Genomic DNA, 14,177 nt, shown 5'->3' with positions numbered 1-14,177 from the left:
CGCAGAAGCTCCTCCTAAACTGAAGCCCATGCATGAAATGCATTCTAAGCGTTAACTAATCTGAGTCTCTCCTCTCCACCTCAAAATCTTGCACAGTTGATTGGAAGACACATAATGTCAGGTGGTAGCCTTTCCCTAGTGGTGATGCAATTCATATAAGCACCTGTTTTTTCCCCCACCGCAGTAAACGTAATCACAGGGTTTGCTACCATATGATGCTTATATGATTCCCGTCCCTCCCACACCAATTGTCCCTTGCTGAATTCAAACCAATTAATGATTGATTAATCAGTTGCAGAGTCAGAAGTTTCATTATAAGTGATGCTCTAAAAATGAAAACAATGGCAATAAACATTAGTATAATTATCGCAATTCAAACCTGAAAATTGTTCATCAGCCCATACTGACATGGCTCATGTTGACATCTTGAGAAGTCGTAGCCCAACCCACAGGCTGCTGAACCATTGCAGTTTATCCCAGAAATGATGGTGTCATTCATGCTTCCAGTGGCATCTCGGACTACGCAGGCCCCTGGGAAAACAACAATGGCTTGTCATTTCTTTACATGAAAAGTTCTGTTCCTTTGGATTTCTTTTGAAAACACGCTTAGTTTACTTTGAGTCTGGGTGGGTCCACTGGCTATCCTGTCTTCATCATCAATGCTTCCTGGAGCATGGTACCTGGAGGTTTCCATCCTCTGAAGCCTGGGAGTGTCCTCTTACTTTAACAGGCCGCCACTTCTACTGCCTTGAGTGGTTTCAATCCTAGCTCTCTTGCCTCTGCAAGACAGTTGGAGGTCTGGATTCCCTTTCTGATCTCTGAAAACGCACACAGCAGTGCTTTGCACACAGTACATACTCAATGCATATTTCTGGCTTAGGGCTACTGATTGGATGTCTTTCAAATAGAAGGATTTATTTTCTCATCTATGAGAGAGTCAAGGAATGCATTATTGAATTTGAGTAATTAAGAGAATTGAGCCCTAGTTTAATGATATTCCTTGCATAATTTTAAACATTTATAATTCTACTTTATATACGATTTAATGGTTTAAATAATATTGAAATATTTGGGGATAAAATATGAAGACTTCTTACATAATATTAATGGCCAAATAATACTCTATCAAATATTTATCCCAGTTTATTCCATTATTTTCATACATTTGGATATTTCTGTTATTTCTATTATAAACATTCTATAAACATTTTTGTGCATCATTTTTTTTCCCATGTATTTCAAAGTATTTCTCTAGGATAGTTTTCCCAGAAATGCCGTTATGATGTTTTTAAATATCTTTGACATACATTTTAATTACTGACATTTCCTATGAATTTTTCCAACTATAATCTCTATTATGTATTTGATAAGATTATTGAAATATATGAACATAGATTTGAAATATGTATAAACTTTTCTGAACTACCTGAAGAATAAATACTTTACCAACTAATTCCACTCAACAAAACTCTTTATTTTACTTTTTAAACTCCAGCCCTGGTGAGCTCTCATTCTTTGCTGGTAACTATACAAGAGGTGCCAGTGACAGGTACTAATGAGCACCCTCAATTTTAACCGCAAATTCATATTTTTTTTACATCTTCGAAAGACTTAAAAATCATGGAATCTTCAAGTTAAAAGAACCATTTAAAACAATCAGAGTAAAAGTTTTTTTATATAGCCCTAAGAGGGAGCCTGTCAGTTCCCGCTTACCCGCTTGAAATTATAAGTGTTGGTTACCAAGAAAACTATCCACTCCAGACTTTACCTTACATTGTTCGTTTATGTTGAGCTGGCTTTTCTAAGTCATGTATTTTAACTTCTGCATAATAGAACTTCCCAAACAGCCATGAAGTCAAGCCACGAGCCATTATTTACGCAAAGGACTGGCCATGGGCCTATCACTATCCTCCCACCTCAGAAAAGTATAGAAATAGATTTTTCTACTCCCAGGGCAAAAACTAAAAGATTCTTTGAAATCAGGTCTGTAACTTTACTCATTCCTTCATTTTTACTTTGTGTGAGAAAGAAAATCACTTGGGAAATTAAAATTTAAGTGATTTCAATGTCATTTAAGAATATGTTGATTTACTAAAGCATTGGAATAAAATCTCTTTACATGTAACTAAACTTGGAAATGCCACAACAATACAGCTAACAACATTATCCAGTTTTCACAATTAAGAGCCAGTAAGAGATACAAAAATTTAGGATGTTTTGTTTTTCTCTTTGGAAACCAACTCAAGATATATGTACTTTATAGTAAACAAGAGGATAACTGGAATGTGCTTTTTGGTAAAATGGTCACCTTGGCTTCTGCAGTGGTTCAGCTTGGAGCTATATTCCCGAGTGTGTGCAGAAAAAGAGTTGTTTTTGTTTTTTTTTCTCTGAATGCTACATTTGCTCCTCTCTTATAATGGCACAAGGATGAGGTGACCAACCCCCAACCTGGAGGAGGTGTGGCTATAGGCAGCAGGTGGAACAAAAGTCAGCGTGAAAATAGCAGGAGAATTCACACGTTTTTTGCTCAATGAGTACTGTGGGGGCTGGTCACCCACTCTGCAGGTAGCGGGGTCTTATTCTGATTTCCTGCCTCTTAGACAGTGACATTTACATATTAGGGACAACAGCTCAAGGAGGAGATGCAGTCATCAATTCTCCATCTTTCATACTTTCTTAAGACTTTCATTTTTATTGTTGTTGGTGTTTTGTTTTGTTTTGTTTTGTTTTGGGCTTCTTTCCTCTTGTTCTGTTCCCCATATGCCTCATTAGGTCAAGGGAGGAGGGGGCTGGAAATGGTGGCTTTCTTGGCAGTGGGATTATCATCTAGAGTAGCAAAATGGGACACTTTTGTGTTAGGTAAAATGACAATGTGATTACTTCTACCCTAGTCCTGACTCAGAGACACCTGTTACATGTAGGTTAATTGTATACAAACCCCTAGAGCACCTAAGAAGGGAATTAAAATCGTTGCCTTTTTAAAAACATTTTATTTATGTTCCATTGAAAGCCCACTAGACATAAAGATCTACTGGACCCCTTGTAAATGTGGCATTCTGATACCAGACTTACCTACACAAATAGCAACTCCTATGTAGGCAATGGTGGTAATGAAAATGGCCAGCATCGTTCCTCTGGGGATGGCATCTTGGGGATCCTTTGGAAAAACAATGTGGAGGTACGAGGAGGTAGGGTAGAATAAGAAACAGAAATTGCTTGGAGTTATTTCTGTATTTTCAAACTTTTAAGCCATTATTCCTGAGGCAAGCTCTAAAGAAGAGATCAAGCAAGTGGCAAAATGGTGCACCTAAGTATTTTTGGGACAAAGATGAAATGCTTGGAGAAACTAAAGAAATCTGTAGAACTTTCCGCTGAGAAGAGATCCCTAACTGTCCAGGAGGGAGTTTTTACAGAAAAATACACTAGTTAGTTCACTCACTAACACCTCTCTCTCTCTCCTTTATCTCTTATGAATTTCATTCAGATTTACTAGACTTTAAATTATTAGGAGAAATATACAACCATACCCGGCACATTGACAATATCTCTCTGTGTGTATTTGTTTTGGACTAAGCTTAAGCTTGTCTTTTAAAAAAAATCACTTTTAACTGAGCAAAAAGGATGATCTGCTAAATTCTCCAATCCCTCAAATTTTCCATTCGGAATCTAGTTCAAGAATGACTACAATTGGAGATATTTAATTTCCATAAGTGGGCATAAAGAAAGAGGCAAATTTAAGCTTATATCAGAAAATGGGCTTTTTTTCTTGCTTATACATGTATATAAATTCACTGAGCTGAACTCACATCATATATATTATATACCACTTTATATCCTATTTGGGGGCTAAATCGTATCATAATCAATTCCAAGCAGCATAACTTCTAAATAACTAAATTCAGCTTAACAGGAATTAGTAAAGATTATAATGTAATCATTGTTTATACTGGACAGTGCCTGACATATAGTCAGAGTCAATAAATATTGAACTGGGGGAAACGCAATCTCAGTAGGCGTTAGTTCTCCCATCAGAGGACATGAGACTCATCAATACAAATAAGCAATCAATGCAGTGAAAGTGTGAGGTTGTTTTTGTTTGTTTGTTTGTTTGTTTTACTGTAAGTCTGCTAATCAACTCCATTGGAAAGGCAAACTCATGGTGAATGTAGACTCAACTCGACAGCTAAAATGATAACTAAACCAAGCAGATTTGTCCCTAAATGGGAATAAGCCATGTCCACAGAGTCACTCTTTAATCACTAATTCCTTCCTACTCTTTTAGGAATATTTCCACACATGGTTTTTTCTATATATACATACCCAGCTTCTTTTCTTCCAAGCTATTGTCTTCAAAAGTGAATGTGACAAGTGTGTGAAATAGAGTAGTACTTAGAAGGAAGAAGACAATCATGGTCCCACTCAATCTCCTAATTCGTGTTATGTTTAAATATTTATGGTATTGATCAAGGATTTGTTGGGATCTGAGTGAAATGTGAAGCACTTTTTTAAGTGGGAAGAAAGGAAATATACGTAAGGATAAGAGATGTGAAGATGGAAGGCAGAACACAAAAACTTAGCTTTTTTTAGAACTATCTGCTCAATGTCAAACTTGACTCAATATAAATTGGGAAGCTGATCTCTTAATGCATAATCGTATATTCATGTTGTCTGGTCTAGCTACATTTTCCTTAGGTAGGGTTTAGGATTTTAACAAATGCTTAGTTTTCATTCTAAATGTTAATGTCCATCCCCCCAGTGGTAACCCCAAATCTAACATTCCTTCACCTTTCTTCATTAAATTTTTGTTTTCAAGATGGAATACAAGCAATCTGTTAGATTACTTTTTTGGAGGAAGTCAATGACATGCTAATTTTGCATCTCTGAAACTGCATCTTAACTCTCTTGATTAGACTTGGTTAACTCCCAAATCTCTACCAGGCTCATATATACAGATCATCAACAAACGCATTAACAAATAGAAGGTTCAGGATGAACTTTGTAGCATCCCCTTGTGCCAACTCTCATGACTGTCACTGGCAGCCTGAAGTGTCATCTTGAGAGGGATGCTGAGGTTGTAAGCAGAGATAGCACCTTGCATATTCTTATAGCGTGTAAAAAAAATAAATGTTTACTAAGCTTAACTGACTCTGTTATAATCATTTCTAGTTTTGCTCTTAGAAAAAAATAAGTACTGAAGTTTCCTGGCCACTCCCCAGCCAGCTTTCACCCCTTGGTCCTTAATGTGTATTATTATCGTGAATTATCACTTCTTGAAGTATTCTCCTTCCTTGGCTTTTCTGATCCTACTCTCGGGTTCCCCTTCCTCTTAGACAGCTCTTTCTCCTTCTTCTTCATGGACTTCTTTTCCACTATCAACACTTTTGAATGTCTGTTTCCCTGGGTGCTGCCTTGGTCCTCTTTTCTCCTCCCTCTTGCATAGACCTGGACGAACTCATCCATGCCATGGCTTCCAGCCCTGCCCTAGTTCCTTTCCAGAGCTCCAGACTCATGAATCCAGCTACACACTAGACATCTCCACTCTGATTCCTTCTGTCATTTCGACCTCAACGGCCAATTCTGAGCTTCTTTTTTTCTCATCTACTATGCCATGGAATCAGTTCAGTATGCTACAAGCAGCATTAAAAGAATACAGTAGAAGAGAACTAATATGAAAATAGCAGAAGGCTATTGATTATGATGTATGATGTTTTCTTACTGCATATCATAGTAAAAATAAACACTCATTTCATTCCCTCTCCTAATTCTAAGAAAAGCTGACCCTTTGATCCATTTCCCCTGCCATAGCCTCCATTCAAGCCAGTGTCATCCCTTGTCCAGACTACTGTGATATCCTCTAATTCAGAGGTTCCCAATCCCTGGGCCACTGACCAGGTACTGGTCTGTGGCCTGTTAAGAACCCGACCATACAGCAGGAGGTGAGTGGCTGATGAGTGAACCTTCATCTGCATTTGCAGCCACTTCTCAGTGCTCGCTTCACCACTTCAGCTTCACCTTAGACCATCAGACATTAGATTCTCATAGGAGCAGCGAACCCTGGTGCCAAAAAAGGTTGGGAACTGCTGCTCTAACTGATCTTTTGCTTCCAGTTTCCTTTCTTATCACCCTCCACCCTCTAATCCATACTTCACAAACTGCTAGAGGCTTCTCTGTAACACACATGTCTAATCCTGATCTAACCTCTTTAGTATCTCTAGCTATTTTAGGGATAATATCCAAACTCCATTGCTTGTATATTAAAGGATCTCTGAGTTCTATTTAATAGTATATAGTAGTGTATGTGATAAAAGTTAAACTTAACTGTAAAATCACCAAAATATTTTTAAATGAAAAGAATCTAACTTTTTGCAGCAGTACTATGACAGCTTGTACCCTGAAAATCATGACAAGATATCCTCCGCATTTTCTTTCTATGTAATCTCAACATCAGAGATTTTATAGTACAGATTGATAAAAAAGTAAAATACTTTACTAACATGGCACCCCAAAATCAAGTTAGCATTTATCTTGGGAGAAATGGTAAGTTTTGCGTTTTTAGATATGGGTATTGTCTAGTTCTTTGCTTACTCTCAGAGTACCTAGGACACATAGAAGCTTCTTTATCAATATGCTTATTAATATATCAATGAAAATATTTTACTTGCATGCCTTGCTGTGCACATAAAATAATTTTCATCAGCTGCATCTTTCTTTGTGCCTCTTGATACTCCATGCCATCTGTTCCAAATCTCCCTGTCTTCAACGTTTTATTGATGAACTCCTCCTATACATCCCTTGGAATATGAATTGAGTATCTCCTCCTCTGAAAGTCTTCCCTTATTTCTTTGGAGATAGGCAATTACTGTTTCTTCTTTCCCTTGCACGTGATCTGTTTTTGCTTCTTATGACTCAATTAGAGTAGACCATGACCTGTTTATGGGAAGGATTGAGCTCTTTTTTGCCTCCCCAGTGCCTGGTGTAAGAAGACACTCAGTAAATGCTAGCTGAGTTGAACTGACTTCTATGCATCTAACTCTAAATTGTCTTTAAGGACTCTAAGAAAAACACAATATTTTTTAAATTAAATGTGTGCTTATAGTTTGCAGAAATTTAAATCAGTGACAGCTAATATTTTCCCAAATCTGAGAAACTGGAAGCTCAACATCCATAACTAAATTTCATTAAACAGTGATACTACTTGAATCATTTTGAACAAGTTACTTAATTTTTCTGAACCTCTGTCTAATCTTTTCTTAGGCTCAAGAATTTACCATGGCACTGTGGTCCTTAATATAACAAATCTAAATACCTTTGTTCATTCATTTGATACATATCTATTGAAGCCTTACTAGCTCCAAGGATACAGGAATGAACAAAACCGAAGGCAAAATTCCCATTTTCACAGAGTTATATTATAGGGCAAACACGTCTCGCTCAAGTCCCTCCAACAGTTGTTTTACTTTGCCTTATAAGATTATCCAGCTTCATGAGGGCTTCTCCAGTTAACCTGTGAGAGATTCTTTACTGTTTCCAGCTTCCCCATGCCTGATTGTTCTTTTGTCCTTTCTCCTTATAAAATACTTTTTCACAAATAGTCAGTACTTAACCTTTGCTTTCAGTTCACACTCGAAACTTAACTTCCTTGAAGAAATAATTCTTAACTTAATTATTCATTCATTTTTTTTTATTTCACAATCTATTTGGACAATACATATGGCTTTCATTTATTTATATCTCTTGATGGCTCCTGTAAATATTTTTGTCTTCTGAAGTAGATTAAAAATTTATTGAGGTAAAATCTGTGTCTTTTGCTGTTTTATGTGTGTGATAGAAACTGCTTATTTTAAAATATACATTCTCACTTTCCTCCTTTTAATGCCAGAATCCCCTAAAATTATATCTAGGCACATGACTGCCCAGCTAGAGACTACATTTCTCAGCCTTCTTTGCAACAAGGTAAGGTCTCAGACTAAATTTTGGCCAGTAGAATGTCCATAAAAGCGATACATGCAAGGTCCAGGAATTGTTTATCTTCTACTTCCCCTTATTTCCCTTTCCTGTGGACTAGACTATGATCTTGGAAGTTATCAGCCATCTTAGACCTTGAGGGCAAATCCCAAGGGGATAGTAAAACGAAGGAGGTTTTCTGGGTTCCTGGGCTACTTTTTGGGGTGATTGTTTTTATTCCACTGGGTGGTCATGAGCTTGAATTTTTATGCACAAGGAAAACAAACTTCTTTCTTATTTAGGTCATTGTTACTGGTCTTATATAACACATTCGAACCAATATCCTAACTAATACAATGCTCCTTACAGTATTTAACATAGAGTGATAGGAGCAAGTGCTAGTAAACATCTATCAAGTGAGTGAATGTATTTCTGAATTTAATGATATAAGTGTTCAGTAATAAAGAATTTTTTTTTTGGTTTTTGTTATTTCTTGAATGTTCCATGTTCTTGTTCACTGTATTTAAAAGAAAAAGAATAGCTCTGATATTTTTCACTGAATTATGTTCATTTTGTTGGAAATGATATCACTGAATAAGACTTTTTGAGGAACTATCTGGTATAGGATAGTTTGGCATTAAAATTTTGCATAAAAAGAGAATTTTAAGTAACCAAGAAACAATAGAAATCTTATAGTTTTGAAATCTGTAGAAAAGCATGGTCATTGTCCAGTTCTTGTTTTGCCCAACAACTGTATCACCACACACAGTACTACAAAAGCAGAGAAAACGACATACCTCCAAATCTCCAGAGATGTTGGCACCTGCAAGAATCCCAGTAGCTGCTGGGAAAAAAATGGCAAAGACAGAGAAGAAGCCTTCACCCTTTGTGAAGCGTGGCCCAAAGTTTTCTGCAAATATTGATGCTGCAACACAAATAATGAGAAAATTATCATGTAAACTTTCTTCACAGAGTAGGAGATAAAATTACCTTTGGTTTTTATAGCCTTAAATTCAAATAGGCTCCTATAACCTAAACAGAATGGACTCAAATATGTTGGTGTACTTCTGATAAATCTTATGCTAATATTTGCCAAAGTTCAAAAAATATATCCCAAGGTTTTAGAGCTCTAGGAAAGAACTCTGAAAAATCAATACATTTTGTGCTAATGGAGACCCAGGCCATCTGACTTCTTTAAATTTGGAAGATTAAAAAGGGAGGAAATGGAGAATTCTCTCATGATCATACTGGCAGACTCACAGATACACTACACATGTACACTGTCCTATATATATACAACTACATTATCACATGCATAAATACCTTAACCAACACATCGCTTTTCTATGCTTTTTCTTTAATTGCAGGAGAACCTTGTGGGTGAGTCTACCTTACAAATTTTGCTACTAATATTCTAACTTCTACACCCCTTGCTCCCAAAGATTGAATCCTAAATCTTTATACCAAATTCTCATATATGGGAGAATAATACTGTGAAGATATTTGGTCATAAAATAATACTACCCACAGGTTGTCACCAAATTACTTAAATGAAAGAAAATCTGATAAAAAAAAAAAAAGAAAGAAAAAGGAAGTAAGAAAAAGAAGAGAGAAAATGTAAACAAGAGAATCCTGAATAACACAAAAATTAGGAAAAAAATTTATATCATCAGAAGAAATACAACAGAAGGTGGAAGAAGGGAAAAGTACAGAAAAGGATGTTAATTAACATGCAAAGCAAACAATACAATTTTTGCAAAGAAAAAGAATCAGAAAGGAAGAGGTGATGTGATATAAAAAGGAAATGAATACTGACAAGTGAGTAAATAAAGGAAAATAGTCTTTAAATCTCAACAGTGGATTCTTGAGTAAGCTAGAATGGAAAGTTAGGAAAGAGTGGATGGGTGAAGTAGAACAGGGAGAGAAGTCAAATTTCATGCTCACTGACATTATCACAGGATGCTACACTAAAGAACTTCTACAGTCTTTTATGTCTGAAAACCTGGCAGTGATGCTTAACTAGGCAATGCTGTAAAAAAAGCAAGAAGCAAAAATGTCTAGGAGGAAAATATGACACTGTTTGGCTTTAGTGCTCTCAGTGGTTGAACAACTGATGTGAGCTTTCTTCTCTTTCCTTGCAGGTGCACTCCGTTTCTACTCTTTTGACAGCAAGAACAATTTGTTTGACACTTTGTTTTCAAAACACATTTACATCCACTATCTTAAAAATCTCCTCGGGAAGTTACTATGATCATGCACAGCTTACCAGGAAAATCTGAAACCCAAATATGTTAGGCAACCCATCTAGCTGGGAAGCAGTCGGGTTGCTACTCACTCAAGCTCTCCCGAATTGAACCTCAGGCTCTTCCCTGGCTCATACTGGAAATCCAAGGCTGGCGTGGGGGTCACAGTAATGGTGATGGGGACAAGCAATGGGGAGCCATTGATTGCAGAGCAACTTATTTGTCACACGTACCTTGGTAATTAAAGAAACCTCTGGACTTCTTCTCATTGTTGGATGGAATGACGGTCCCAATGAAGAAGTTTGCAATAGCAATAAGAAGAATGATCAGAAGGATCACTTGAGCCTGGATTGGCAAAGTAAAAAGAAACCAAATTAGATTTATTTAATAAATTTTACATAATTATAAAGTTAAATGTTTACTGAAGAAAGACTGATTACTCCAGTTAAGATTCTACTACCCAGATTAGGTAATATGTGTGTCCTTGTGAAATGGCATCTTAATAAGCCTTATTTGATGTGAGCTTAGATGTTGCATTTTCCATGGGAGCATGTGCTTCGGAACTTGACATTACAAAAACATTCCAAGTACTAGATAGGTAACTAACTGCAGTGTCCTTGGAATATAAACAGAGCCCAGAGTTTTAACACCGAAAGAGTTTATTTTCTTTTCAGGCAGAGCACCACGGTTTCTTCCCCTTCCCAGTACTAACTGCAGGAGTATTGAGAACACAGAATGACTCAAAAATTCTCCTGACACTTAGTGCAGGAGATGTTGGGCTGCCAATGTGTGCCCAGCAAAAGTAGTATGCAATGTTGACTAGTCGAAATGTCTTTCTTTCATTCTCCATATATTTTGTGGTGTTTTTTGGGGTGCTTGGCTTCCCCTATGTTGTTAAGAAGGCACTTCTCATACTCTTTGCATAGTTATTTCCTTCCTCTCATTTTTAATTCTTAGTTACATCCTCAGATAGGCCTTTCTTGACCACTGAATCTAAATATTAACAGCTAATGTTCACTGAGGACTTATAATATAATAGATGCAGATTTAACCTTACCAGTATTCTTTCAGGTAAATAATACCACTAGGAACCATATGAAGTAGGTAATATTATTATCATCATTTTAAAGATAAAAAAAACAGAGGAACAGATAGGTTAAAAAATTTACTAAAGATCATTATAGATTTAAACCAGGTTCAAGTCCAGGCATCCTAATGGCAGAGCTAGAGCTTTAAATTCTACACTGTACTGCCATGAAACTACATTACCTCCCTCAGGGAATAAAGTCATCAAAAGTAGATTCTCCATTATTTTCTTTCTCGGAGTCCTGTTTATTTTCTTCATAGCACTTTTACAATTTACCGTTTTACATTTACTTATTTATCTACTTGATTACTACTCATATCCTCATAGACCATATGTTCAAGTAGGGCAGAAATTGTATGTGCCTGTTTTATTCACAACTAAATATCTAGTGCCTAGCACAATGCCCAGCACATGTAAGCACTTAATCAATTTTTGTTTAATATGTGAATGCATAATCCATAAGAGAGTGCCACGTAGGAATGTTTCCTATTGCCTTTTATAAGTGGAAGCCTTTGGCGATCTTTCCACTTCTGGTGACCACTTGAGACCTAGTTACTACATCTCCAGGCACATATTAATTGTGCCAGTCACTACAGAGAGTTACAAAGCAGGCAAAAGACATGCTCCCCATCATTTAGAAATTTATTAGTTATTTTACTACTAGTTAAATCCAGATATTCTTTCATTCCATGGCTTATAATGTCTTCAAATTTGCTGTCGAAGTACTGGGATTTAGAGGAGAATGATAATTTCTACATCTATCACCTCCCAACACACTTGCTATTTTGGGGGGGTTTCAGCACTCACAGTCACTTTGAAAGGGGACACCAGGGTATAACTGAGAGAGACAGGCTTCCGGCATGTACCACTGTTATGATCGTAAGGAGTCCATGTGTGATGATGACAGGAACCTTGGTGGTTTTGTCACTGTGATGATAACATAAAGAAGGACAAAGTACAGGTCTGATCATGTGACACATGTGCTGTGTGTGAGTCATGACTGCCTGGACCTCGTGCTTTGAGGGCTTGGTGTTCCACCTAGCGTGATCCTGAAACTTTCCATAGCAAGTAAAAACAGCAGTACTTTTTGAGTATGAGGTTCCTTCTATTCCTGCAATTTGTTTAGAACCTGACCAATAGCTGTTGATGACCTCATTTTGAGAAACTCACCTTTGCTTCCCATTCCATTCCAGCTACTGAAATTCCTAAGAGAATGACCACTGTGATGGAGCCTATTATCCGGATGTCATTGGTGGGATCTACCATCATTGAATCACTCTCCTGGAAAAAAAATTTATAAAAAAGGTTAGAGATGGAACTTTAAAAACAAATTTTTTATTTTATTATTAGTTTTCAGAATACAGTACATTGGTTAGACATTTATATAGTTTATAAAACAATCCCTCTGATTGCTCTTTCTCTCCTCTGGCCCTCCACCTAGCCATTATGTTAATGCTAACTGCAATCCTTCTACCGTGCTCCCCATCCCCATGATCATCTATCAACTACTAATCTATACTTCTTTAAGCCTTCACCCCATTCTCCCAGCCCCCCCAACACTCCTCCTTTCTGGCTGCAGATGGAACTCCTCCTGGCCTCCATATGCCTTATCGTAGCATTTAATAGTAAAAAGTGATACCGTGAATGTCTGGGGACATATAGGATAACAACAAAATGAAATGCTCATAAATTTGAGAAAATGAAGAAATTAACATTATTAACATTATTTTCTCTATGATAATAGGCCTCTGATAGCCAAGGTTAGGAGTTGGAAATATTAGAGATTCATTCTAGTCAAAGCTTTTGAAGCTATTGTAGTACCAAGTAAAAGTATGTGTCCATACACATATCATGTTTCGTTTTAGAAGAATGACAAGTTATTTTTGTGTGTCAGGGAAATTTTAGAGGAACAAAAATGGGTGGGTTTCCAATATGAATATTGGAAAATAAATGCCATTCAATTAAAGAACAAACTACGCAAACCAGATAATGCATCTCTTTAAGATAACATACCTTGCGAACTATATAATCCACTCATTTATTCATTTAATTTTTAAATGGTGGTACTGTTACCAATTGAATTCAGTGAATGCTGTAACTACTACAAAAGGAAGACTACAAAAGTTAGTTTGTGTGCCAGCTAATTTACATGCTCAGATATCAACCGTCTAGATGGGGCACCTAAGCAAGAAAACATCTAGTTTTCTGCAGTGAGTTATTCTAATGTTTGAACTTTCTTTCCCTTTGGAAATCTATAACCATAATAGTAGTACAGTAGTGCCCCCTTATCCTCTGTTTTGCTTTCTAAGGTTTGAGTTACTCATAGTCAATAGTGGTTCAAAATATTAAATAGAAAATTTCAGAAATGAATATTTCAGAAGTTTTAAATTTAGTCCCATTCTGAGTAGAGTGATGAAATCTCGTACTGTTCTACTCTGTCCTGCCCAGGACATAAATCATCTTTTGTCCAGCATGTCCACATTGTATATGCTACCCTCCTTTTAGTCACTTAGTAGCCTTCTCAGTTATGAGGTCAACTGTCACGGTGTCACAGTGCTTGTGTTCAAGTAACTCTTATTCTACTTAATAATGTCCCCAAAGCACAAGAGTAGTGGTGCTGATGACTTAGATATACCAAAGAGAAACCGTAAACGCTTCCCTTAAGTGAACATGTAAGTATGGTACAATAAGATGCTTTGAAAGAGAGAGCGACAACATTCACATAACTTTTATTACGATATATCGTCATAATTGTTCTTTTTATTAATAGTTATTGCTGTTAATCTCTTACTGTGCTTAATTTGTAAATTAAACTTTATCACAGTTATGCATGTATAGGGAAAAAAAAAACCATAAATATTTAGGGTTCAGTACTATCTGCAGTTTCAGGCATCTACTGGGGG

General features: G+C 36.6%; 1 protein-coding gene across 3 annotated transcripts in view; it reads right to left on the bottom strand.

Annotated features, from left to right (window-relative positions):
* SLC12A1 (solute carrier family 12 member 1) overlaps positions 1 to 14,177 on the bottom strand; it is an 82,351-nt gene that overhangs the window by 47,662 nt on the left and 20,512 nt on the right. For all 3 annotated transcript variants that reach the window (XM_016163243.2, XM_016163242.2, XM_016163241.2), the window contains exons 7-11: positions 12,445 to 12,555; positions 10,421 to 10,532; positions 8,742 to 8,869; positions 3,073 to 3,157; positions 380 to 531 (exon numbers count right to left, since the gene is read on the bottom strand). In XM_016163243.2, coding sequence (XP_016018729.2) covers positions 380 to 531; positions 3,073 to 3,157; positions 8,742 to 8,869; positions 10,421 to 10,532; positions 12,445 to 12,555 — 588 coding nt within the window. The remainder of the gene's footprint in view (positions 1 to 379; positions 532 to 3,072; positions 3,158 to 8,741; positions 8,870 to 10,420; positions 10,533 to 12,444; positions 12,556 to 14,177) is intronic.

This window comes from Rousettus aegyptiacus, unplaced genomic scaffold (genome assembly GCF_014176215.1).
Source record: "Rousettus aegyptiacus isolate mRouAeg1 unplaced genomic scaffold, mRouAeg1.p scaffold_m13_p_3, whole genome shotgun sequence".
In the NCBI taxonomy this organism is placed as follows: Eukaryota; Metazoa; Chordata; class Mammalia; order Chiroptera; family Pteropodidae; genus Rousettus; species Rousettus aegyptiacus.
Note: the sequence above shows the minus strand (reverse complement) of the source record. Positions and strands in the feature narration are given on the sequence as shown.